We start from the raw sequence: 27,983 nt of genomic DNA on the forward strand, positions 1-27,983 counted from the left end.
TCAAGTGACATTTTAACTCATTGCAGCTTATCTGATGGATGAGAGGGAGACTGAGAACAGATATTTGGCTCAAGCAGGTGCAAGACCAGACATTTGCCTACAGGAGATCAAGCTCTAGACCTGTTACTGAAATCTCATTTCTGTGACACTACGGCAAGTTGGGCCAGTTGTGAAGGAAGCATAGACTAAGTTCAAGTAAATGACTCAACAAAACAATATTGTGAGTATAAAGGAGTATATCTTAAAACCTAATTGTGTTCAAGGCTGTGACATACAGAGCGTTCATACTCATGTTCTTCTGTGGGTCTGCAAGCACACAGGGATATAGTTATTCCAATAGGATGGTTAGATTAATGGCAAAACTCAGCAGCTACTGCTGAGCTTTTGTTCCCAAAGTTTATGCTTTGAAATCTCTAAATGTCACAACAGAAGTGACCCAGCTTGCCACAGGGCTGGCGCTTCCATTAACTAGGAAATCTCTTAGGTATTCAGTACTTCAAGCAAATTAAAAGCTTCTTTTTAAATGGTGAAACAAGAGTTAAGTACCATTTGAAAACAGTGACTTGATGTGACTACTGCAAAGCCACAAAGAAAAGTGGTGCAAAGTTAGGAACAGAACAGAGTTTCTGTGCAGGGCTCCCATGCTAGAGGTGGCTCAATCCCCTAGAACAAACCTACCATTAAACCACAGCTTTCCAAAATCACTTTCCACTGCTCTTCCCATGACAGATATGTGACCTGCTCCTGACCTAAAGTCAACTTCTACGTATCCAGTTTTCCAGGCTGCAAACCAGAAGGCTCCTCTTTCCTCACAGAGGACAAAGCGGGGGCTCAATTTCTGCCTGTTCCTATCCTGCTTAATCTCACCTGCATGGTCCTGGCTTTGACCACAGGGCCCGTTGGTTCTAGTTTGACCACATACTTAACAAAGCTGGCTGTTTCCATAGTTAAATCAGCATTCACTTATGTGCTGGCTTCTGTGATGCAGAAGTCACAAAAACCTTTAATTTCTGCTGAAAGACAAGAGACTGATGAAGCATCAATCCACCTGTTTTGCAAATATGGAGAGGCACAAGAAAGGCTTACAATAGGATTCAGAAGATGCATTTTGGCACCCGTAATGAAACTTAGGATGAATGCCAGTGGCTAAATTCGGTAGAGAACTCCAGAAAGCAGATGCCAGCCTGCCTCTCTCATTTACGAGACATCTAAATACCACTGTCACACAGGAATACCATGTGCAGTGGTGCCCACAGAGCAGCCAGCTTATGGAGACTTAAGTGTCCAGACTGAGTGGGGACAAGGTGTCACGCAGCTGCTCCAGTGGGATTCAGAAAGGAGAGAGGTGCTGGTGAAGCCCTGGGTCATGCTGCTGCACATGGCACTCCTAGCACAGACCAGAAGTGTTAGCCATGCCCACGCAAGCAACGAGAGGGACAGGACTTGGCCATGGTCAAGTGGAAGCTCCCCAGCATGATTTTGGCGAATGTCAGCTAGACCCTTCTGCGAGAGGGCCCAAACTGGGTGAAATGATACTCCCTAATAGACTGTATGGAGGAAAGTATGCAGGAAAGATCAGTTGTATGGACTCAAGACTTGTTACAACCCTTGTTCCAGGGCTGGAAAGTGGGCCCTGGCTTGTTTTATTTACCACAATAGGCGCAGCTATTAAGTTCTCTGCAAAGCACAGCAGATACACCCCGTTTCCCACTGGAGAAGCAGGGGATGTTGGTAGTTCACACACTCATTCAAGAAGTAGGCATCCTTTCCATGCTCAGCCCGAGGGATCCTTGTTGCCTCTGAAGGTGTCTTGATGGGCAGCAACACTGGCTTTTAACATGAACACTTCACTGCTCTAACTGGATTGTACTCACATTATGGGTGTGATATTATGCCTCTCTGTAAATGCACAAAATAAAGTGATAGCAACAAGAATATGCAACTAAGCTATTTCTTTTTAAATATCTAGCCGTTCATTTGGTTAGTGGTTTTATACCTTGGCTGGGTAGCTTTTTCCTTGCCAAAGAGAATGGTAACTCTTGGTGCCAGTAAGAAGCATGAGCTAATGTTTGTACAGTGCCTACCAATGCAAGAGTGCTAAGTACTAGAACTGAAGCACATCTTAGCACTCAAAGACCTGCATGCTGAATAGTTGACCCAGTGCCCAGACTGGGATGAATACTGACTTTGAAGAGGCTGAGTATAGCTTTAACCCACAACAGAAAAGAAGTCCAGTACAGACATATAAGTAACAATATGTAAAGTGTAACTAAACAGCAATACACACTTTTCAGAAAATGAAATGGAGCTTTCTCTATTTCAATACAAAGCAGTCCAGTTATTCACATTTTCCTCTTAGCATGAATTATTGGATGTAAGATGAGAAAATTCTTCAGTTTAATCTTTTTTTTTAATCTCAACCCCTTATAGTAGGATCTTAGTAGAAGTGACTCTGCAAACACCCCTGAAGACATTGTCATAATGCAACACAGTGCCAGTCACTAGGGCGAAGTGAAGTGCAATCATGAGACTTCTGTATTATTTAAGCAGTATCTCACTGAAGCTGTGTGCATACCTGAGTGCTGTTCAGCTCTGATATCCTGGGTGTTCCCACTCCCCTGCTAGATGGCTGTGCTGCAGGGCTAGATTACTAGATTACTTCCTGATTGCCATAGCCCAGAGGTGGGGGCTGTTAAGGCTGTACGTACCCTCTGTACACTGACATAGAGGGTGAAATCCAGAGGAGTAAAAATTATAGTTATCCAATAAATAATTAAAAAAAAAGAAAGAAAAAAAGAAGAAGCAGGCCAGAGAAGACCATTTTGGTAGTGCATTTTCCCACCTATAGTTACAATTCTCATCTTTCTGTAGTGGTGAAGATCTTTTTCCACCTAACATACATTTACAGAGTGCTTGTGTGAACCAAGAAGCCTGTCTTCAGTCCTAGAAGTGATATTTAGATAGCTCATAACCAAGAGACAGGTAGGCAAATGTTTTCTGGGACCTCACACAGAGAGTGAGGCAAGAGTGGTGCCACAGCTGAAGCAAATTCATCAGCAGAAGCTGGTTTCAAATAGTTGGTCAGATTGTCTATATGAATCTTTACTGTTCCCTTTGCAAAAAAACTGCTCAATGATGATCACCTACACTCAGTTGTATTTACTGCATGTGTGAACTTGCCCTTGCACAGAACTTGCTCCCAGAGCTTCAGGCACCAGCAGAGTCCAACCTGCTGCCCATGCTCTACCCAGCGGCTTCCCATGTGCTCTGAGAAGTCCAGCCAAGCCAGACCATGCTGGACCTCCAGAACCTCCTTGGCAGCACTGACGTGGCCATGCACAGTCCAGGCTCCTTATACACAACTGACTTAGATGGTTTTTTTGTTTGTTTTTTTTTTTTAACAGCTGGGGAAACTTCCAGCTTGAAGCAAACACTGAAAAACTTACCTTGCACCAACAAGTGGTTGTTTCTGGCGTGTGGTTTTTAGACGTGTAGAACTAGGTGAGGCTAATTGCTTATAGGAAACAGGGGAGCATTTGAATGCACAGATTCACCTAAATATGATCTTTTAAACGTGAACATCTTTTGCTAATATCTGAAAGTAATCTTTTTTTTTCATAATCCATGTTTCACTTTTAAGAAAGGGAGTAAAGTCACAATCAACAGCACATCCTTAACACGTGAGTTATGTTCCATACTCTTCTTCCACAGGCTGAGACTTCAGGACACTGTGAGTGTCATTCCAGCTGTCGTCAGTGGGAAGGCGACACCCAGACTATTGCCTTATTTACAGTGACATCTACCGTCAAAAGCAATCTGCAGAGGGCCTCTTTTTCTATCAGAAGGTTTGTTCTGTCTTTGGCATTTCTCTTCTTCTTCTCCAGTTCTCACTGCTCAGTTGTTCACAGTCAGTTCAACATTTTAAATTACTGAATGTAGTTTAGTCCGCTATTATCTTTTCAAACCCAATATCCCTGTCCTCAATCATTCCTCTGTCTCCAGAGTATATGTCAAAATAGAAGGTTTTGTATCATCAGTACATTTGCTGGTGCATTTAAGAGTGCTGGGCATCTCCAGCATCCAGAAGACACAGTATCTGCTGGGGTAGCATCATCTCAACACCGTATATTTAGCATTCCCACATAGCTGCCTACTGAGTGTGGCTATCCCTGACACCATCCACACACCAAAACCGAGGCCACTCTGGGCACAGGACCCTGTCTGCAGACTTCAAGAGGTTGGTGGAGTCCAGTGACAGCTCAGTTCCATAGGACTCGACAAAATCTGCTGTGCTCTAGAGTCATGATCCAGCTCTCCCTGTGTACTCTACGGTGTGTGTATATATACATACACATAACATGTATATCATATATTGTGTATTTACTTATAAACATATATACAGACAGAATATATACATAGGTGGTTTAGTGTAGTTGCTAAACATTTTAGGAACAATACGTAGGAAGAGTAATTATATTAATACCATCAGACTGTGAGTACAGAAGAGAATATTTCAAGGATTTGCTCAGGACACCTGCTGAAAACACCACACACCATGTTACGGCTACTGAAATAATGTTAATTAGTAAATAGTGTTTTGCTTTTATTTTGTCATATACAATCATTGCTCTGTATCATCCAGTTCAAAACTAATTTGGTCAAACAGGTTTGCTGCAGCAGACATTCACGAAGGGCTTTGCTCCTCATACAAAGGTCCCCTGAACCAGTCAGGAAGATGAGCTAAACTGCTTTGAGAAATTCAAGGTTTCTTTTAGGTATTGGGCCAACAGGCTGGAAGTTCTTTGGGTAGTCTCTACAGACATTTTTAACAGACTTAAAAATTAATATGTTATTGAATAGCAGAGTACCATGACTCTTGTATTATTTAGTTTCATACAGCAGTAAGATATTGCTCTTATTTATAACTGTATTGGCAATTAAATAGGTAACAAATGCTATATAAATAGTCTTCAGCAATTTTTGGATTGTCGTTGCTATCTGCAGGCCTGGGGACACAGGATTCTTTCAGCTATTCATACATAGGTACCTATGCCTTCTACAATGACAGCTTTAAAATGATTTTGGAATATAAGTTTGGGTGCTGAGATTCTTGGCGATTTCCACATAAACTGCTTATTCATGAAATCACAAACTACATAAGCAGCTGGAGTTTAAACAGGACAAAGGAAAAACAGAAATCAAGAACAAACTCTCTGAAAAACACCAAGGATGACTGGGTTCCTTTTTTCCCTCAAAAATGTCAAAGTGCTGGTTTTTTAAACATCTGAAAAATGGAACTGTCATGAGCATCTGAAATTGTTCAAATTTATGTACTCAGGTATGAGGGTGAAATTTGCTACAATACAAGTGACACAGGAATTGGCTGTGCAGCACATCAGTACTGTTAAGCTGAGTCAGAGAACCGGTTTTCACGCGACAACCCAGTACTCTGTCAGAGACATTCCCTGTCCTTAAATACTGCTGCACGAGAGAAGCCAACACAGATCAGATGTGCAAATGTTCCACCACAGTGAAAACTTGTACTTGGCATGAATGATGGAGAGGTTGACAGAAACAGGAAATAAAACATTAATTTAGAAACGTTTTTGTTTAAGCACTTCAGCATTACCTCCTGTCTCACAAAGACTGCGGGCACCCAGAAAAGGCCATTTGTCCATAGAGTAAGTACTTAATGAATAAAACATGGCATCTCACCATTAGAATTACTGTGAATGATGTCTTCTAAAACTTACTTGCATAACTCTATAAAAAATAGTCAATAGTTCAAAGAAGCGCTATCAGAAACTTTATGTACAAATGACTGCATGTATTACCACTGCCAAAGACATTTTACTTGAGAGATAATAAAGATACCTAACACTACACTGCCCAAATACAGACTTCAAATGAGGGGTGACAATTTTTTGCAAAACTTGAGCTGGAGGCACTAGTTATAAAACTGCAGCTTTCTCTGTAAAATTTCAATCTCTTCAATAGAAAATACAGGACACATTCATAAAATCCATTTTTTATTTTGCTAAAATCCTTATAAATATGAAAGCAGTGGATCAACTCCACTGTTTTCAATATGTAAAAAACATGTAAAACTTTTGTTTCTGATACAAAGCAGTAGCCTTATTACTTTCTCTTCTGAGGCAAACAAACTTCATAACCTTCATGCAATCTGTAAACATTTTGTCCACATTCTGCAGCTACTCACATGACAGGGAAACATCAGATCCAACACTAAGCCTAAAAAAGGGTATGAAAACACGCAACACACTTCTGCTCTCCCCACGCACATTTCCCAGATGTCCTCATTCAGAAAGAACCAACCTGAGGTCTTTTCAGCTACATTCTTCTCCCTATGCCAGAAAACAAAAAGTGCCTAGAATTTTTTCCCCTTTGGTTAATGCTTGTACTTACTGCCACTGCCAAATATATTTTATTTCTCCCATGGTCTACTGTGTTCTTTCCTTCAGAAAACATTCAGAAGGCATCGAGAGGCCTTGCAGCAATAGTAGCTATATGCTGGGGAGGAGAAAACAAACAAAAAATCCACCTACCTTAAACTAAGCTAAATATCTATGTCTCTATGTCTAATTTATTCAGTTATAAGAAGGTATATAAAGATAAAAAATCAATCCTGATTCAGATTTCCCTCGTTTGTCCATCTAAGATCAAAAGACCTGTTGAGGTAAAAGGCACAGCCTAGAAAACCTATAAAAATCCTCAGATTCATGGAGAGCAGTCATCAAAGATGAGCCGGTCAGAATTACTACAGAGATTGCTGGTAGGTGCTGCCCCTGTAACCTCTAGCTGCCTCTTCCAGGTACCACTGTTTTTCACTACCTAGTTCTCACAATCTGAGGGTAAATCTAATCCTATACTAAGCTATATCCTATAGCAAGTTCATTAAAAATAATAAAAATAAATTTTGTGTAAAATGAGCAATTATATTCAGATAACAAAAGCTCCTGAGAGAAACACACGCTCAAGTCAATTCATAAAGCCAGACGTTTCAATGCATCGCTGTTGAGGGCTGACCTTTTATTAGATTTTGACTTGATTCTGATTTCTTTGGCTAGTTCTAACTGCTATCTTTGGTCTTGGAATGTAAGTGCAACCACACAAGTTCAGCTATGGCAGCAGAACATCAGCCAGTACTTAGGAGACACTACACACCTGAGTAGTGCTGTGCTCCACTGCAAGATGTGAGGTATGCGGCATGGGTTTCATTCATACTGCAGCAGGCAACGCGTCTAAGCATGAAACGGGCTGGAGCAACAGCTACCTCTGCCTCCTGATTTTAAGTGGTAGGAGCCTGATGCTCCATGGATATAGTGTTACGGTCCCTTACTGTTCACCAACTGCAACAGACTGGATTTAGGAACAAACGGTTCCCTCTGTGCTCTTCCACCTTGCAGTTTTCAGGTTTCAGGACAATTTCACCACTATACATGGTGGAATTCAGGAATACCTAATCCATCAATATACAAAATCCTTACTATTTGCTTTAAAGGAAAAAATCGATCAGCACATCATTACTGCTATGAAGCAGTCAGAATAACAGGATCATATGAATAATCTTGTTTTACTTAAACCCTGTTAGTCATTACTGCTTGTTGTAGGAAGACAAGCATGACATTGTAGAAGTCAGCAATGAAATGATATTAGGCTTAAAATATTTTTTTCTTCAGAATTACAGTGTGAAGTCTTATATAGAAGCTAAATGTGTTAGAGACCGAAAGAATAATCTCAGAACATCCTTCACCGACAGTAATATCAGGGATCCTGTTCAGTAATTTGGTGGCAAATTCTGGACAACTCCTTCACCACACCTCACCCTTGCGATCAGCACTGCCAGCTCTGTGCATCCAACCCTAGTGCCTCAACGCTCCCAAACCAATGCACTCAAACACAGTCAGACCTCTTAACACTGATGAACCTGCAACAACCCAGGACACACGCCTCTGTCAGAAATGACTGCATGGTAACCAGTAATAAAACACCTATTTGTTAAAACAACTCACAAAACAAACAAACAAACAAAAAATCACAAAGTGTATTAACTATTAAAATTAATTCAGCCTTTGGTTTCAGAGGGAGACTACTCTGGCTTTACTCTAATTTCTTCTGACTTCTCGTCCCTTTAAGGGCTGGGGAGGTCGGTAGTTTCTCAGCAAGCAGCAGGCGACCTCATCCTCAGCAGTGCTCAGGAGACTGCGGAATTTGGCTAGCTGCAATCAAAAGAGACATACAGGTCAGCAGAAAACCCTCACACCATACCAATGAAAAAGCACGTAGTAAATATTAAAGCTACTTGTCACCTTTTTTCTGCCAGAAAGAATGAAACTTTATTTTTCTATGGCATGTGGCGAATGACAATTTCACCATTTCTGTCCTTGCAAATGAAAACGATGACTACTGAGAAAATCTCCCAAAATATGTGTATGAACAAAACTCTGCATAAGGACTATTTGTTTCCTATATTCACACTTTGTCTTCTATAACCTGATCTAAACCAGGGATTTTTATATTTTTTAGTTTGATTATATAGTTTGAAGATTCTGGAATGTTTCATGCAAAATATTGGATTTCTCAAGTACACCTGTGTACATCTTCTTGTTTAAATAGTATATTCACAATTAACCTGGAATGGTAGGTGTGGTGGTATAAAAAGCTTCTGAAATTAGCACTTTTCATATATTAAACATATCTGTATTCAGACCAGGAGAGAGAGATTTCAAATTTTTCCCCTATGAAGACACGGAACTAGCAGTTATTCGTACCTCAGCATAAACTTCTCTGCTTAAGCTGATCTCAGCAGAAACCCACATCAGAGCTCCACCTCTAAACCTTGGGAAATCTGAGTCTGATTTATGGCCTGAGGTTTAGTATTTGGTCTAATTTCTAATATTTCTAATATTTACTATTTCTATATACCACTTCCCCTCTAGGTTACCAAAGGTAGGACAGAACAAAAATCATTCCATTACAATAGAGCATTTAGTTGTATGGCACATGGCATCTTAATTGTATTAAGAGCAAAAAAAGTCAATACTATCTTACTTCACTCCATTCTAAAGCTAACATTTGTAAATCAGGCTTCCTGTGAGTTTCTAAAAACTTAAAATTTATTTTTAATTTCTTTTAACTTGAAAAGTTAAAAGTGCACCAAAAAGTAGGTAGTAAACTGTAAAGCCTGGAAGAAATACAAACTGGCAGAATAAAATTAAATGGCAAAACAGCATCAGTTATGGTGATGACTGATCAGACACAATGGTGGACATTACTGGAAACAAATATGTTTAGCTACATGCAAGCTTATAAGAATGAAGCACATTTATACTTTAATACATAAGATATAGCTACAGTCTGTGTAAGACAACTAGTAAAGAATCACTGTATTTGACATTGTTTCTGACAACATATCCTCTGAACCTGTTAGACATGGGTGTTTGCATACAGTATTTCACATTTTAGAATGTATTAATTATAGATTAGCCCAAATAAGAACATTTTAACCTGAACAATGTCTTGTCTTTGGGAAGCTGGTATCTTAAACCAAAATGTCAATCCTAGATCCATACGCATTGCAGTGAGTCTTACAAAGGCAGACTGAGGGGAGGGGGGGAAGAGATACAAATGAGAAAAATGCACACGTTGAGAAAATAGATTACTTAAATCAGTTACAAACAGAATTTGAGGTTTCCTGACCAACAGGTATCCCATTCAGTGCGCCGTCAACATTTTGCACAAAGACATCGCCATTTCTGCTCAGTATGTGGGCCGGGGTACTGAATTTTCTGAGGTATTTGTAATACTGACCATGAATGAGACAAATGCTGCGGTGCAAAAATCTTAACGGTTGCAGTGTGCCAAGAATATCAATAACATGTTGCAGGTGACGTATTTATCAACATCTGATATCAGAAGGTATAATTTGACATAACTTCAGTGTCTCCAGCAGGAAAAACTCTTTATACCTGAGATGATCGGCCCACTGGGTGTCACTGTTGCAACATTAATATATAGCATGAAGCTTAATTTAACAAGAAATTTAAGTAGATGATGTGGTATCACACTTTTCCTAAGATAGCCTAACATAAAAAACAACTTATTACCATTGTATTTGCTTTTCATTATTCTAGTAAATTCACCAAGTTTTACATCTGTGGTATGAAGAAGGAATTTACTAGTGATCTGCCAAAAAAAATGCCAGAGGAGAGGATTGAGCAGGATATGCAAATGATGGAAGCGAATGGAATTCCAGGATTTCTAAGTGTCACCAGAACCCTTTTTTCCATAAGTTCCTTGTGGGTTATTTTTAATAGTTAATTTTTAGAGTATGCAGATTCTTTTTAAAAAATAGGTAATAAATAGCTGTTAGGTAAAGAAAGGCAACAAGAAGTCAGGATAAATTTTATAGACTTATTTTATCCTTTGAAAAATTGATAAAGTATGCAATGCCAAGGTCTGCAAAAAAAATATATATATTTGGGTGACGCTTCCAGTTTCAAGTCTTACAATAGCAACATTTTTACAGCAGTGAAAAAACAAAAATACCTGTTCAGAACAAACACTTATGGGCTCTCTCAGAACAATCCAGATGACACTCTCAAGAAGAGGTGGAACAGTGAGAGAGCCAAAGTAAGTCCAGTAGTCCAGGGACTTGGGAAGCAGACAGCTAGGATCAAAGTTTGTGAACAGTGCTCTTTTACCCTGGAAAGAGAAAAAAACTAGCTCACTGAGATTCTAGATTAGATATATTTATAAATTTATTACTTACACAAAGTTTTTTTTAAAAAAGGACAATACTATTTAAAAGCAAGATGCTAAGATAAACCATGCCAAAGAGGTAGAGATTGTTCCACTATCAGGTGGCCTGGCAGCATCCTGGGTGAGCCAGTGCCCTTCTGGTGAGGTCCTACCTCTTGGCACAGCTTTGCTGCTGCTACCCTGGATGACAGCAGGCCACCATCAAAGGTGTCATGTTAGTGTAGGCTCCCCATAGTTACAAGTGACTATGAGATGCAAGTTGGAGGGAGAGGTGAGATGATGTGAAGACACCCATAGGCTACTGCCAGCTGCTCCCCTCCCTACTCACTCCTCCCAGGCCCACAGGTTACTTCTTCTCCCTGTTCCAGCTACCAGGCCAGAGATGCCTGGACAAAACATGATGTTGTGAGTCAGCTGACGTCTCTCATAGAAACAATAGCTTACTTCTCACCTTGTACCTCAGCAAAACAGGGAAGGAAACCTTTCCCTCATCTTTTTCACAACTTCCCATAAAATAGGTTCTTCCCCTGTTATTATTCTCACAGCAAGAGATTTTTCAGAGACTGGGTTCTATGAGGTATTAGCCTTTTCCTCTGATCTCTTACTGTATAAAAATTATTCTTTGTCTCCTTAGTTTTCAACTTTACTTAACAAGAATGTGCCTAAACTGTCCCAAATCAGAGTTAGATATGCACAGCTATGAAACTAGGGATTAGGGAACATGAATGTAAAGAGAGTAGCAGCCAGGTTACAAAAAAAACCCACAAAACAAAACAACAAAAGCAACCACAAGTATTAGTATTCTTTAGAAGCATTCGTTCACCTTGATTCTGATGGTGTCCAAGCGGTCAGTAATCTTATTCAGCTGAGGGTTGCATTCACCAATCTAGTAACACCAGAGAAAAAAGAAATAGTTGAGCTCCAGAGAAAAATAGCAAAAATAAATAATCAAAAAGCAAATGCGTAATGAAATGGTTGTATTTAACTTTACTGAAATAATAGCTGATTTAAAAAACTCACAGATTTTGTGAGTACGAGCCTGTGACTAGCTGGACCTTAGAAACAGCACTGGTCATAAAGAAGATCCACTCCCTTGCTGACAGTATTTATTCTGGCTACTTACAGTAATTATTTCAGCTACAAAAGATTCACAAGCTTTACAGCACAGGGGAACACAAGCAATTCATTTTTCAAGTTTTATATGCGGGATATTAGAAGTTGCAGGCGTACACCTGAAAATTAAATTGCTTAAAATAGTCAAAACGTCATTCTTACATATCCCAAGCAGATCTGTGTGCTAATAAACCCAGTGAAATTTCCCTTGAATCATTGTAATGTAAACTGGAAAGACAGAATTACTGAAGCGGTTCTTTGCAACAGCTGCACATAATGGCTCCCTGGCTGTGCCAGCCCCAGCACCAGGACCAGCTGTGCTCAGGAAGATGTGGCACCCAGACAGAAACCACAGATTTGACCAAAGCCCTATCCTTTGTCATGGATTGTGTGAATTCTCTATCATACAGAAGTCAGTGAAGCTGTTGCAAGAGTTTAATTTCATCTTGTAACAGGTACAGAAGGCAAAGGGGTATATAACAATTACAAGGAAATTCTCCAGTTTCTGATTTTGGGGCAGTTTATTAATTATTATTTTTCAGGAGAAACTACCAGGTCAGAAACAAACCATTAAAGAAGCGTTCAAATAAAATCAGATCACCTTTCTAAAGAAACCTGTTAGTCAAATACAAGTTACTGGGATCCATATAGGGGCAGCAGAATTAAGTTCCTCATCTTACATTGTACAGGAGTGCAGGCTAGGTAAACTGAAGAGTCTCACTGTCTTGAAAACCTATTAATCTGATATTTTTAATCTTCCAGGAAGCACAGCTTTCTGTATTAGCAAGTAAACAGCAAGAAGGAAACAGTATAATTTAATGCCCATATAAAACGGGTATCTCTTTAGCAGCACTTATACCAACCACTGCCATTATCCTTTTGGACTCATAATGCAGATTTATCAGGAGGGCTGAGGCATTCTTTTCTTACCTGTAGAAATACAGCCATGACTGCTAATCCATCTGACTGACGAGCTGCCTCGACGAAACTGGAATACTTCTCCGAGTTCCAATGGACCACGTGAAGCTGGAAAGCAAGAAACACAAACAGCATCAACTCCCGCTGAACTCAAATAGTCACAAACTAATACTACAACTTTACTGGTATTGATACTCTACTTCTCTCTTTTGTATTCAAAGCCATTCATTTTTCTAAATGCAAATACTTCATTAAATCGGTAAATGTGTAGCTCACGCAAATGTCAAAAGCATTTCCAGTGACTGGGATGATTCAAAACTGAGCAGTGATCAGCACACCCTGGCAAATTGCTCTTGGGTCCGCAGATTTTGAACAGAGAAGCTAAAACAAGATGTCCAATGGTTATATAACTAAAGTTTTTAAATCCATTTTAGCATAGCTGATTTTTAAAAGTGATTGAAAATCATGAAGATGCCATTAGTATTTTGCTCCTCTTTTTCTTTAATCAAGCTTTCAGTAGCATCAATCAGCCACATAAATAGCTAGAAAACAGGCAGAGGAACACACATTAAACTTGCGCTGACCCCTTTTCCCTCATTTAGTTTAAGCTGAACATCAGATCTCATTTTTAAGTTTGTCCAAATGTAATTTTCTATGATTACCGGTAGTCTGGCAATTACAAGCAACTTGATTATCTCAGGTTTGAGCATTTGCATTTCCAACATGCTATTCTGGAACTGTCCTGTGGTAGTTGCTTAAGCAGCTTAAAGAGGCCACCTAGCCAGGTGGGAAAAGGAAGAGCCCGTGTTGTCTACCCCCATACCACCTCAGTCCCTCCTGCTAAGCCAGGTTTCCTAAATCCTGGCCACGCTCCACAGCGGGAGCTCCCGGTTCTTGGGAAGCGCCAGGACATCCCAGCCTTGAGCAACGGTCCGACCACCAAACTGGAGAGAGTACAAACACACAGCGCTTAAGACTAAGTACTTCACAAACATTAATTACTCTCACAAATCCTCAGTGCATTAGTAAATCTTATTTCCCATAGTTTTTAGATAAGGAAAGAGAGGCTAAGAAGCAGGGCGTGAGACTGGCTTTTCTAAAATTGGTGACCATCTTTTCAGACTTTGAACTTTACTCTTTAGGAACACTGGAAAGCAGCTGCACTGAATGGCTTAAACTGGGATGAACCCCTGGGGGGGGGGGAATAAAAAAAAAAAAAAAAAAAAAGGCTTCCTTTCACAGTACAGCACTTCAAGGTCTGTAAAGTAAAAGCAATCTAGGACAGATGCAATTTGCTTTAAAAGTTTTCTGCGGAAAGCAACATAGCTGTGTGGTTGAAATAGGGATCTAGGACTGTAAAAATTTTGACTCTGAATCTCAATCCTTGCTTAATCTCTATGAGTTTCAATTTTCCATATCTGTAAAATGGAGCTCTTACTTGGTGTTATAGAGTATAATTCATGTTTGTTAAGCACTTGGGCTCTGAAGTGCTGAAACATTACTTCCAGCAAGTAAGGAATCCAACTGAATTAATAATAATACAGATATACTCACAATGAAACACATGCTGGCCCACAGCTTCAGAGATCCTTGAAGGAAAGTTGCTAAGAATATTATAAATTAAACCAGGAAGACAATATAGTCTGCTAAACCATTCTCGGGTGCATTAGTATCCTGGAGCTCATAGTGCCTACACCACTCACTATCATACATTCACTCACTATTATACATTGAACAACTTTTAAATGATTACATTTTTACATACACAAAAAGGAAACAGATACTCTCAGTCAGAATTGACTTTTATTGCGGATTTTTAAAAAAGAAAAAAACCAACAAAGAACAAAAAGAAAAATTCCCACAACTAAATAAAGCCCACTCCCTCATAGCTTTGCCAAAAAAACCCACCCCAGACCACCCCCATCCAACCCCAAAATCCCCCAACAAACAGAGCTGTGAAACACTTTTGGGTACAGCCCCATTCTCAATGTCTTGTGACTTCTCTTTAAGGAATATATCCCGTCTTACCACCGCTCTGTCACTGCAGCTCGTGAAGAGACCTTGATCAGACCATATGTTGTCACAAAGAATGGAGTCACGGATCCCTTCTGCTTCCCGGTGGGCTTAGAGGGCTGAACCTTGCAGTCTTCTTTACCTGTACGCTAAGTCTTTCTTCAACTCGGTCGATGCTTTTTCTTGAAATCTTACACATCTTCCTTATGAAGATGAGCACTGAAACCATCTTCATGTCTCCTTCTGAGGTATTTTCTTTTGTGTGAACAGTGCTCAGAAGCCTTGATCTTAATTCTGGGTTTCTTATTGCAAAGCCAAAGTGACTTCTAGAGAGCTTCTTGTGGAGGGTTACCCAACCAACAGGTAACAGAAAGGTTTTTAGACTGGCTAGAAATTCAGAGATATTTTCTCCTTCCATTTGGTTTCTTAGATGGGAAACATATATATATTTTCTCAGCTAGAAATTTGGTTTTGGTACTTAATGGTTTTAAAGTACCTCTATTAATTCTTTATATTCCATCTCACCTGGATCCTGTGGAAAACATAAGCCTTTAAACACTGCAAATGTAACTTTTCCCCGTTAGTGTTAGAAAACTGATTTTTTTTCTGACTGCTATCTTTTATAGCATTTCCAGTAAAATCTGATCACACCACTGTGCACACATTTCATTTTTTTTTCTTCTTTAGCATTACGGGTTTTATTTGTCCATTACCATTTATTTTTATATTTTTTACATCTTTTTAACCCCAAAACCTCTTCCACTGTCTGAACTATGTGTTGTTAAAGATCTCATCCTCATCAAAATACTCCATGTTACTTCCATTTGCAAAGATGAGTCGGACACTGAATACTTTTTAGTGCGGACTACTCAAATGCACCGAAGGAGACAGAGCCGGAGCGAACTGTCCGTGCCAGAGCAGACGGTGCATTTCTCCCCGTGGCATGCTGCCTCCAAGCGCAGTACCTCCACGGACAGCAGGCACCCCACCGATATTAAGGTGTGGTTCTCAAAGTCATAACCATCATGTTGTTAAATGCACCACAAAATGCAACACTCTTAAGTCTTGCGTAAGCTCTGTGCTGCACAGGCCCCAAATCAAATAATTCTGTGGTCTGTAACTGAAGCTGACTTTGAAAATATTCTCCAAAGAAGAAACAGTGAAAGATAAAGTTTAGAGTAACTCTTGAACCATTAAATCTTGCTCTTATCAAGCTCTTGTCTTCTGTACTCCTTTTTTAATCCTCTCCAAAGCTTTCAAATAGGTTCTCCTTTGAGATAGGACCACACATGAACACTTCAGGAAGACCGCTTGTCTTTTGACAAGATGGGGGGAGAATGAGAAGTGGGACAAGGAGAGGCAGCATTATTCTTACAATGGAAAACTAGTCACAAGCTCAGAGGTGCAGACGACTCCATGTAAAGCCTTACCTCTGCTGCGTACTTCATCCCATCCACTGCATGCTCAGAGCCAGCCTCGTCGTTGGAGCCCCAGTGGAAGTGGATCTGGCGCAGCCTGTAGGTCCCGCTGAGTGGCCCCCCGGTCAGCACTGGAAACCCAAGCAGAGGGAAAGGCTTCACTGCAGGAACGGGAGCCGCCACCCACATCCTCTAAACTCACGCTGGCCTTCAGTCTTTGGACAGTCCCCTTACTCCTTCTCGAAAGCTGTCTCTGATGGCTTCCCATTTCTTTGAAGTGCTACGGAAACCCTCACTTGTCCAGGATCCAACTTTCAAAATTTCATTTATGTACTGATTAGTGGGTTGTGGCCCACTGAAGGATATGTTGTTATCACCAGGTTTGTCTTGCTATGGGTTGGATATTTCTCAGAAGATGGGAAAATATTTCTACTTTGCAAGTGGTTTCCTCTCTTGAACGTACTTAAAATAATCAATGAGAAATTAAGCTTCAAATATAGGCTTTATGAATAAATGGGAGGATCAGAAAAATATAATGTGAACATAATTTCTTCTCCTCTTTGAAATTTGGAGGACAGTAGGTGGAGCTTAAAAAAAAAAAATCAGGCTCTTTCCTTCGTTTGCAACTAGAGCCAGTTACATCAGATTGAAGTCTGAGAAAAAGGAGCATATATTAACATAAATAAAATGAAGCCAACACAACATGTGCACTGTACAACTGCAGTATTACTGACTTAATTATCCAGGGCTGGAAGGGATGTCCTGTGAGGAGCAGCTAAGGACTTTGGGCTTGTCTAGGTCGGAGAAAAGGAGGCTGAGGGCTGGCCTCACTGCTCTCTGCAGCTTCCTGAGGTGGGGAGGTGGAAAGGGAGGTGCTGATCTCTTCTCCTGGGCATCCAGTGACAGGACTTGTGGAAATGGCTCAAAGCTGCACCGGGGGAGGTTTAGACTGGACGTTTTTTACCAAGAGGGTGATCAAACACAGGAACAGGCTTCCTACGGAGGTGATTGATGCCCCAAGCCTGTCAGCATTTAAGAGGCATTTGGACAATGCCCTTAACAACATTCTTTAGCTTCTGGTCAGTCCCAGATTGCCCAGATAGTTGGACTAGATGATTGTTGTAGGTCCCTTCTGATCTGAATATTCTACTCTACTCTATCCTATCCCATCCTTCACCCTAACATATGTGTGGGCTTTTCATTGTTTTGCTTTCACAAGTACTTGTCTTTTGCTAATCAAAGTTGGAACCAAACTATCTCTGCACAGAGACTTGAATGTGAATCGCATTCAGAAAGATTCCTTATTAATCGCAAAACAAATCACCCCACTCTCCCAGCTCCAAATCTCCTTTGAGGGTTTGGGAATTAGTCTGGGCTGGTTTACTGCTCATTAGAAAGATTTTAACGGGATAGGATGGGAGCTTTAACCAGATGGTTTTTAATTTAAGAGCACCAGGGAGGAAAAAAGTAATTTTTTCTCTCTTCTAGGTTTAGTCCAAAACCTAAACTTTGTTAGGAACAAAACATACAAAATAAAGATAAAAGAACTTCTTAAGTTGCATATCTGCTAACACAAATAGCCTGGCTGATGAAAAGGAACTGCAACTGTTTTTCTGTAGGGAAAAATATTTGACCTCCTTAAAACTTCAACTCAAAACCACGCTTTTACAGAGCCTATAAACCTAGCGAACAAAGGGGATGGGGAAGTGGCACTCCTAAAACAAATTCCTTCTTTCAAGAACTGAAAATCTGTAGGGAAATGACCCTAGAAATGTGTACAGATTAGTGTTCTAACTGGCTGAGGGAAAACAATTATGTAGAAATGCATCAGCATTCAATGAAATACTTCTGATGAAAAATGTGGAAAATGGCCTGACGATTTACCTGTGCCACATCATACGGTGATGGTAAAACCTTTCCATTCCAACAGTAATTAAGTAAGAGGTTAGTCAAAAGCTGTTTAAGGCAAATATCAGTATTTCAAAGTTTGAAAAGAGCTGGAAGAAGAGGTCTTTGAAACATCAACAGACCAATCTCAGAGAATGGAGCTAATGTGGAAGCGAAGAATAACAGAATTACAGTTACAGACTTCACAGCCCAGATTCAATGCTGGCCAAAGTGAAGAAATAGTTCATATGGAAGTCAGTTAATAATGGATTAAAAGATGCCAATGTATTTGGTACCAATTAATTTGATGAATTTTTTTTCATAGACCCAACATATGGCAGGAGTGCTTACTTCACAGGGGTGCCCCATAGGCCAAATTTTGGCCCTAGAAAATTCAGTATTTTTTGATCAATGACCTGAAAGAAAACAAAAACATTACTGATAAAGTTTGTCAGTGACAAATATTAGGGAAATTAGTGAATAACTCAGTTTATGGGTACAGGAGGATTTGAATTCTTTGACAAGTAAGGCATGATAATAGCCAAAATGTAAAGCCATTTATGCTGACTGAAGAATCTAGTCCATACATAGAAGATACGGAGTCTCCTGAAGGAGACTGGGGATTACATTTTTAATTATCTGATCAACATCTGTCAGTGCTTTGCCATGACATGAACTATATCCTTGGAGATATGGCCTGAGGAAAGCAGTAAGAAGAGGATCACAATACTAGTTCAGGCCCTGTCACTTCAAATTAGAAAGTGAAAGACATTCTTGGTGTATTCATATTCACTTTTTTTTTTTTAAAAAAAAAGAGGAGTTTAAAGGCTGAGCTGATCCAACTCACACCAGAAATAAAGTGTTATTTATTTTTTTTTTTCAATTGTGAAGATTATTAACAATCAGAACAACTTACCAAAGGCTGTGGTAGGTTCATCATCGCTGGAAATTTTGAAATCAAGATTGTATGTTTTTCTAAGAGATGTGCTTTAGTTCACCCACGCCTACTAGGCTTGAAGCAGAGATTAATTCTGGGAAGTCCCGTGGCATCTGACCCACACGAGGTCAGACCAGATCACTGACGGTCAGCTGATGGCTTTCAGGCAACATCCAATGTTGCTTGTATCGACAGGAATTCTAAGAATTAAACTAAGACTGTCCAGGAAAGCAAAGTATGATGGTGTCTCCATCTATGTTTCTCCCTGTTGCCACTGTAAGCTAATAGGTCCTCAGGACTAATGGACAGGGTGTTCACAAATTAGTCTTCCTCTGGCTTCGACCCTTGTGAGAGCATCATATGGGCTTGGATCCTCAGCTAACCCTCACACAACCACAAGACGATTTTATTGCTTGAAGAATCTACACTCCTGCAGTTTCAAGGGGAGGTGTGCTAGCTTGCCTGCCATCCAAGAGAAGGCTTTAAAGATGAAGGCACTAACATTAAAAAGACTATGCTAAAACAGAGAACTTCTAAATAAGAATTCTTGCTTGCCAAAAGGGAAGCTACATATTCCTAGATGAGACTGGGACAGTAACGCTTTTCAGTGAAGAAAAGGGATCGCTTGGGATATATATTTCATTTGTTCTGTATTGGCTCTTTCCTGACACAAGAGGTCCAGGTATGGATTGTAAAAAGGGTAAAAATATATAACCAAACCTGCAGCTAAAGTCAGATAAGAGACTTGAGCGATTCGGTTGGAATGAACCTGTAATGAGACACAAAGGATTCATCTGCAGTGAGAGAGAGCAGCATTTGAAAAATTGTACACAACACTGTTCAAACAGGGGGGCTGGCACTATCTAGCTGGTTGAGGTGGATCAAAGCATTCCTGTGAAAAGGGAATACTAGTGCTTTCTGAGAAATGCAGCCTCAAACTCATGTCCAAATATGTTCCCACATTGTATCATGCTGAAAGACAGGGGAAAAAGGAATCTCTCATCCGGAGGAGCAAAGCCTTACTCTTTATGAGGAGCTCATACCCAGCAGCAAGACATGCCCAGGCTGGATGCACTCTATTCAGGAAATGGTGGAAGAAGACATAGTGTCTGCCACAGGAAAGGAACAAACCTGATTTGTTGACGGTATCATCAAACTCAACACAGGTGGAGTGCCCGTTGTTAAGGATGATTTTAGCAGAAGCTGGATCGTAATTGGGATTTAGAGGACGGAGAGAGGGATCATACTTGGTTTCCTCAGTTTTGATGTCGATGGGTGACTGACGGTCTCCATTAGCAACAGGAAAAACTTCCTTCCAGTGGGCAGGCCCTGCAATGCATTGGAGTAGAAGTCTAAAATGATGACAGCGCCCTGCTTCATACGAAAGAAAACTCTACCTTAATAGTTCTTGTTTGCATCTTTTAAATTCAAAAAGGGTACATCAGGAAAAGATCAAAATATTCAGCTACTTTTTCTGCACCGCACTGCAACAACAGCTCTCAGGACCCCTTTATCTACCTTGCATGGTGTATCTAACTGAATTTGGCCTTTGAACAAGGACATGTGCAGCAGGTAGATATTCAGTTATTCACAATTAAGAATCAACTATGCATAAGACACATCCAATAAATGCTCATTTAAATCAAGCATCCTGTATCCAACAGGCACCGTGCCGCAAAAAAATTTTGACGTGCCATTTTTGACTAATATCATGTCTCATTATGTCTTTAAGGATTACCTCTTACCCACCCAACCCCCCTGCATTAAGGGTTTTTTTATACCTAAGTCATTGGCTGTAAAAGACCTGAGAACACACCTTCTACTGACTATGCTGAATGAGACGGGGAGATGTCAAAAAAAGATAAAACATCTGACCGGTGTGCCGGCTCTGCTGCGGCCTGATGGCAGCGCCTGTTACCTAAGCACCACTGCACAACCCACCACCTTCTCCCAGCCCATCAGCTCTGCACACCAGCTGTCACAACCAAAGAGAGACCGTCACCCTCGAACCGTGAAGTCTGCACGTACACATGCACAGAAACACACACACTAGTGTTGTTGCACTGACAAAAGCAGCAAAGCACAGGAATACTCTGGACAGTGGTGCCTGCAAAAGGTTTGGATTTCTATCACCTCCTGCTGATAAACGTGAGTAGGTCTTCCAGACACAGACTTGTACCACCACTCACTAGAGTTAGCTAGAAATTAAAACACTATAGAAGCTGTTAATCAGTTAACCTTCCTCTCTCCGTGCAAGCTAAACCAAAAGCCAGCTGAAAAGCGTTGTCTCTGTAAATCAACAATATAGATATGAGAAAAATGGCAAATGCCATTCTAAACTAGCAACAAAAGCTTCATTGATGAGATGTGTGAGGTGAGGTGTCTGCTCTTATCTATCAAACATCAGAGTTCTAAGTAAGAATATTTGTGCCACTGTTAAACCATATTTGAATAATAAACAATGTGGAAAGAAGCCACAGAAGAAAAAGAGGAACAATAAGCTGTTTGGGGAATATGTTCTGTAAGGTAAAGACAGCAAACAATGTTTAGGATGAAAAAGAGGGTGGGGTAAAAGAAAAGGGCATAGGGGCAAGTCTGGAGGGTAATGAGCATAGCACTTGTTCTTTCTTCAGGCTTATCATGGTAAGAAGCATAATAAATCAACTAAGAGAGACTGGATATCAGAAAAACTTAAATATGAGCATCAGAATCTGATTTTGTAAAATCTGTGTCACTGGAAATCCTCATAATGCCCTATACTAGAAGGTAACTGGGGGGGGGGGGAAACACAGTCTAAAAATCAGCCTGTTGGTTTGGATCTTTCTGGATGGCTTAGCACTTAAATAAACATGACAACAAGAAAGAATTAACATGTACAACACTGTGATTAATAGCCTGACATCAAAATTTGTTAGATGGGTTTCTCTCCTCAACTTCAATAGAAGTAAACCTAGCTCAGAAACTCACAGGTGCTAAAATAACCCCAGCGCCCCAGCAGTGGATCAGGGAGGGAAGCGCCCTGCAGCACTGTGGGGACGCAGCTTGCACAGCACCTGGACAGAGACGGATGGATTCTCCTCTAAGCAGCACCAAAAAAATGGAACAGGGAAGGAGTAGCTTGTAAAGACCACCCTGAGACTTAAACCTCGCATAGAACAAAGGCAAGGGCCTTCAGTCCTGAGTTTGCTAAAAAGTTCTTGTTAATGACTTCAATAATTAAACTCATTAAGGGAACAGCTTCTAAGGCAGAAGATAAAAATCCTACTGGTTTGAAATATAAAGCTGTTTAAACTTAATTCTTCTCACTTCACAAATGATCAAAGCTATTCAATATTTTAATGACATACAGTTTAGCAGGTGATATAATTTTTATTGTTTAGCTCCTCGTACCCTGTAGTTGGAGATGCAATGCATAATTTTATTCATAAGAAGCACCACTCCGTCATTTATACCTAACTACTGTCATTTGGGATGCCTAGAAAAAGCTTCTTGCTACTTAATTTTAATGTTTCAGATGTTCCTTAACTGAGGAAAGGCAAAATACATTTATGGGTTTAACTATTGGGTCCTATTGGTCTATCTCAGAAATAACTATAGTTATTATACATTAAATAATATGAATGATTTGCATTCAGAAATAGTATGTGCCAAAAAGAGGACCCAAGGCTGTGATTCTGCTGTTAGCTAATTATTCAACAACAAACTTCACTTCTAAAAAGACATAGTACCTGCTTTTGTACTTGTCTTAAGCTTCAATGACCAAAATCATGTTTTGCTATGGTGATTAAACATCTATCAGCAACACAAGACTGCCAGAACTCTGACCTCTCCAAATACGCAGAAAAACATCAAGAAACTTCAGTTCACTTTGTACCAATAGGTTCTATCAAGTGGTATTCCTTACAGGGTTAACTACCAGCAACCTAATACAATTATCATATACTCTTGCTACCCTAGGAAAACTGTGACTCAGTTCATTACTAGAGACCGCACCTCAAAGCAAACTTTGTATATGACTGTTGGAAAATAAGTCATTACAGTTGGAAGAGATGCTCAAATGCATGCCATACAATTAGATTTAAGCCAATGGGATGTCCAGGGTGAAAATTCCTTCTGGATATGGACCTGAATGATATGCCTCCATCTCAACATAATGTACACTTTAGTTTTCTAGAGATGTACTTTATGACATATCCGGTATGTTGATGGGGAAATGTTCTGTTGCTAGAGGAAATTACCTCGTAGCTCTTAACAATCAAAGCCATTGGGACCAAGATTTAGGACAAAAAAAATGATCCATCTGCTCTCAAGATTGCATGCCTTTATTTTGGACACAGAATTACCAAATGTGATGCACACCTCTGTCACTTTTAGATCGGACTATTGCTACTTATAGTACCCACCAGCATTGCACACATTCAGTTCATTAAATAGATCTCATAATGAAAGCAGTTATGAATTTATTAGGAAACAGAACTCTCTAGAGCACCTAACATTAGTGCTGGTGTTTATCCAGCTCAAGTTAAAGATGATGAGTTTCATCAAAAGGAAACCTGAAACAAGCCTAGCTGAGATATTGCAGGATACAGTTCGGTTGCGGTGAGCCTCTACACTTGCATAAATAGAGCATGTACAGGTAAAAAAGTGGATTCTGGTTTTGGACAGTTTCCTATTAAATGCAGAAAGTTCATTAGTTTGGTGTGGTTTGACCTTGGCAGGATCACATGCTCATGTATTGCTAAAGAGAATCCATTGCCCACTTCATCACATGTAAAATGCTTAAATTTATGAAGTTAGGCTTGTGAGTAGTTTAGTTGCATATTATGTTGCAATAAGATTAGCTCAAGTAAAACCAAATCAAAATTCATAATGGGTAAAATTAAGTGCTGTTTTTTTAAAGCAGGCATCAAAATTACATGATTTTCAGGGAGAAAAAAAGTATAAGAAATTACAGTTGGACTCAATGTTATTAAACTTCTTTTCTAACCTAAATGATTCTATGAATTCACACCCCTTTTTATTTATAAAATGCCTCAGTGTTACAGTAGTAACTAGATCAAGGGATATTTTTGCTGTAAACCACAATACACGAAAGTACTTTCCATATAATTTATTAAACAAATAGCAAACTGAAGGCAATTTATCCTTGCTTTCTCTTTTAAGTAAGGCAATTGAATAGTTAACTAAAAAGATTGTTTCTGTGAAGGGGTAAGAACATTTCCCTCTTCACAGGAACCTTGAGCAGCAAAGAAAAGCACGCATGATGCCACACTGCAGCCAGTTTTCAAGACCTCAGTATTACGCCTCCCTACATAAGCACCATCAAAACTGAAAGGTAAGAACAATGGCAAGAAAGCAAAGGCCAAGGTTTGCATAGAAATGAAATAATGCCTCTTTCGATTTCATAAATATGTGCATCAAAGCAGAGGAGAACATTTGTATTGGCTTTGTGGGGGGGGCTACAGGGGTGGCTTCTGTGGGAAGCTGCTAGAAGCTTCCCCTGTGTCCAACAGAGCCAATGCCAGCCAGCTCCAAGACAGACCCACTGCCGGCCAAGGCTGAGCCCATCAGTGATGGTGGTAGCGCCTTATGGGATAATATATTTAAGAATGAGGGGAAAACCCTGCGCAACACCAGCAGCAGCCAGAGGAGAGAGACTGTGTGAGAGCAACAGCCCTGCAGACACCCAGGTCAGTGCAGGAGGGCAGGGGGTGCTCCAGGGGCTGGAGCAGAGGTTCCCCTGCAGCCCATGGTGAAGCCCACGGTGAGGCAGGCTGTGCCCCTGCAGCCTGTGGAGGTCCACGCCAGAACAGGTGGGTGCCCAAAGGAGGCTGTGCCCCCACGGGCAGCCCACGCTGGAGCAGCTCCTGGCAGGGCCTGTGGCCCCGTGGAGAGGAGCCCAGGCTGGGGCAGGGCTGCTGGCCGGGCTGTGACCCCACAGGGGACCCACACTGGAGCCGGCTGTGCCTGAAGGACGGCACCCCATGGGGGGACCCATGCTGGAGCAGTTCATGAAGAACTGTAGCCCATGGGAAGGACTGACATTGCACAAGTTCATGCAGAACTGTCTCCTGTGGAAATGACCCCAGGCTGGAGCAGGGCAGTGTGAGGAGCCTCCCCCTGAGGGGGCAGGAGCAGCAGGGACAGCGTGTGAGGGACTGACCCCAGCCCCATTCCCTGTCCCCTGCGCTGCTGGAGGGAGGAGGGAGAGAAAATCAGGAGTGAAGTCAATCCTGGGAAGAAGGGAGGGGTGGGGGAAAGGTGTTTTTAAGATTTGGTTTTCTTTTTCATTACCCCACTCTGATTTTATTGGTAATATTTTTTTTCCCCACAAGTCGAGTCTGTTTTGCCCGTGATAGTAAGTGGTGAGTGGTCTCTCCCTGTCCTTATCTCAACACACCAGCCTTTCATCACATTTTTTCTCCTCTGTCCAGCTGAGGAGGGGAGTGATAGAGTGGGTTTGGTGGGCACCTGGTGCCCAGCCAGGGTCAACTCACCACAACATTTAATTCTGTATATAACAGCCAGCCCATGTCCTCCTATATAGATACACCATATATGCAGATAGGTATGTGTAATATTTGACAGTATGCTTTACATACATCATGATTTATGTTGCAGTTATTATTGCTAAGGGGCACATGAGTTTTCCCCTGGTTTAAAAAAAACAGCACTTTTATCGCTGCAAGTAACAAATGCAGTACTCAGAGTGAATGCAGATGTCTTTCCAAAGTCAACTTCAATATATGACTGCACCAGATTGAACTAGTTTCACTTTGTTTCTGCCACATTAGTTGCAAAACTTAATCTTAGTTCCCAGGAAATTATTTTCAGGGCCATGCAGGGCAACAATATTTTTCAAGAATCAGAGCAATCTCCTGCATCTGCGATTCAGCCAAACAAGAAACAAGCGAACCCAATAAAATAAATGCACAAAAATTAAAACTGATAGCTAGGGAAGAGCTGTGAAGTGTTGGATATCCACACTTCTCTCCTTTGGCCTCCTGTGAGAGGTAGGGGGAAGGGGGTGGGCTGATGAGGAATTACCTACCCCCGGCAGCTGCTGGGGGCTCCAAAGAAGGAGAGGGAGAAAGCCAAAGGCCACCCCTAGTATGGTGTTACGCAGTAAACAGAGCTTTATAGGAGAAATGGGGCCTCAAGTGAAGTCCAGGGCCACCCCGATAGAAATTCTGGTGCCCTCCCCTTCCTAGAAGTTGAGAATAGCAAAGGAGGAAGGATAGGATAAGGGAGGGAAAAGGGGCTTCTTATCTGGATGGTGCAGGTGAAGTCCACAGCACTCTTGGAAAACATACAGAGAAACAAATTTGAAAAACAAGACCCATTTACGTCTTAAAGGGAGGGGTAGAGTAGACTGCACAACAGTAGATAACACACGTAATCATTGCAACATCGCCGTGATCCACCACCTCCCAGTTTTTCAGGAAAAGTATATCCATCCAGAAAAGATGGAACAAAAGGACCAGGAAGGAAAGGTAATCCTTGTGCAAACAATATTCCAAACCCTAAGTAATAATACACATGAAGCATACTCCTCTAGGCATTAGTAAATGCAAATATATAGCTTTCTCCTTTTACTATCATGGTGTTTTATTTCTCTGTGTATCATAACAGACAACGGAAGTTATTCCATTTTTTTTTTTATCAGGGCTGAGTCTCCAATTTACAAAAGTGCTTTCATTTCTACTTGCACAACCTGTGAGCCGGTCTGCACACAGAAGCAGCGTTTGCATGACTTACAATGCAAAACAGAGGAAAGTCTTTGAGACTGCTGATGAGGACACCTTGGGACTTCAAAGACTGATGAGATGAAGGAAACTATGAAACAACCAAAAACCAAAAGCATCTCCTCTTAGGTGCACAGTTGCACATTCAAATGTCCGATCCTAGTACCTAGTATGTCCCACTGCCTTACAGAAGCAGAACATAGCAAGAATCGGGAAGAAACTGCTGGTGCGGCAGCTCCGGTCAGTGTGACCGTCTAATAAATACCCGGTAGGCAGCTGAGCAGCTGCAGGAGCACGCGAAATCCCAGCGGGGAACGAGACGGATCCCGCGCAGAGCCCGCCCCTGTCCCGGTCCTGCCAGGCGCCGCCGCAGGCACGACCCCCTCGCTCGGCAGCCAGCCTGGCATCGCTCCGAGACAAAAGTCTGTTCGCTCTCACGCTGCAAAGCCTCGACGGCATTTCAGCGCGTTCCGCTTGCCCACGGGCTCGGAGCTGCCGGAGGCGGTGCCCTGGCGGTGCCCCGGCCGCCCCGACGGCCCCGCAGGAAGCACCGCGGCCGCCCCCCTGGCCCCCCGCCCGCCTCCCGCCGCCGCCCTACCGTTGTGCTCGTCGTATCCCCAGTGCAGCATGGCTCCGGTCTGCTGCCGGCACGGGCTGCGACGGGCTGCGACGGGAGAGGCGGCCGTGCCGTCACCGCCGCCCGCTTTGAAGGCGACGGGCGGCGACGCCCCGATGCTCGGGCGCCGATAAGGAGCCAGCAGCGCTCCGCGCCCGCGCAGCCTGGCCCCGGCCCCGGGCCCCCCCGGCCCCGTTCTTGCCCCGAGGCCCCGCCGTGCCCCCAGCGCAGCGCCCTCGGGGCGGCCCGGGGGCGGTGGCCAGCCGGCAGCGGTGGTGCTGCCTCGCCGGGGGCCGCTCCGACGGCGCTGAGGTGTTACCCCGCCGCTAGCCGCCCGTCCGCCGGCGGCATGGGGACATCAGTACCTGGGCCGGGGGTCGCCCGGCGCGGCCGCCCCCCAGAGCAAAGCGAGGGGCGCCCCGCCGCCCGCTCCCGCCGGGCCCCGAGGGGAGCCGACCCGGAGATGGAACCGGCCGGAAAAACAGGCCCGTTTTACCGGCGAGGCGCAGGAGTCAGAAGGGTTTCCCACAACACACTCGATTTTATTTTTCTTT

At 41.9% G+C, this 27,983-nt stretch overlaps 1 protein-coding gene and 1 long non-coding RNA gene across 4 annotated transcripts; one reads left to right on the forward strand and one right to left on the reverse strand.

The window, feature by feature from the left end:
- Positions 1-15: 15 nt before the first annotated feature.
- On the forward strand, positions 16-7,163 carry LOC130146778 (uncharacterized). The gene is made up of 2 exons (XR_008821009.1): positions 16-220; positions 3,712-7,163. It is a non-coding gene; the product is annotated as an uncharacterized LOC130146778 (long non-coding RNA).
- LOC130146776 (carbonic anhydrase 13-like) lies at positions 6,017-27,770 on the reverse strand. 3 transcript variants are annotated; one of them, XM_056333273.1, is made up of 9 exons: positions 27,412-27,770; positions 20,200-20,397; positions 19,789-19,837; positions 19,048-19,073; positions 16,257-16,375; positions 12,826-12,921; positions 11,606-11,668; positions 10,570-10,725; positions 6,017-8,240 (listed from the first exon to the last, which is right to left on the reverse strand). In XM_056333273.1, the coding sequence occupies exons 1-9, from the start codon at positions 27,440-27,442 to the stop codon at positions 8,127-8,129; spliced, it is 852 nt and encodes a 283-aa protein (XP_056189248.1). In that variant the 5' UTR covers positions 27,443-27,770; the 3' UTR covers positions 6,017-8,126. The 3 variants fall into 3 exon arrangements, with proteins under 3 accessions (XP_056189248.1, XP_056189247.1, XP_056189249.1); XM_056333272.1 differs by lacking the exons at positions 19,048-19,073; positions 19,789-19,837 and having other exon boundaries at positions 27,412-27,558; XM_056333274.1 differs by lacking the exons at positions 19,048-19,073; positions 19,789-19,837; positions 20,200-20,397 and having other exon boundaries at positions 27,412-27,546.
- Between the last annotated feature and the right edge of the window lie 213 nt (positions 27,771-27,983).

The sequence above is a fragment of the Falco biarmicus genome, chromosome 3 (assembly GCF_023638135.1).
Source record: "Falco biarmicus isolate bFalBia1 chromosome 3, bFalBia1.pri, whole genome shotgun sequence".
Classification (NCBI taxonomy): domain Eukaryota; kingdom Metazoa; phylum Chordata; class Aves; order Falconiformes; family Falconidae; genus Falco; species Falco biarmicus.

What these genes read in the sequence shown, in the direction of transcription:
- LOC130146776 (XM_056333273.1), bottom strand. Translation starts at nt 27,442, where the DNA reads ATGCTGCACTGGGGATACGACGAGCACAACG. An exon ending in TTATCTGACTTTAGCTGCAG is followed by an intron (nt 19,074 to 19,788) that starts GTTTGGTTATAT and finishes CAAAATTTCCAG; the next exon opens with CGATGATGAACCTACCACAG. An exon ending in TGGACACCATCAGAATCAAG is followed by an intron (nt 10,726 to 11,605) that starts GTGAACGAATGC and finishes TTCTCTTTCCAG; the next exon opens with GGTAAAAGAGCACTGTTCAC.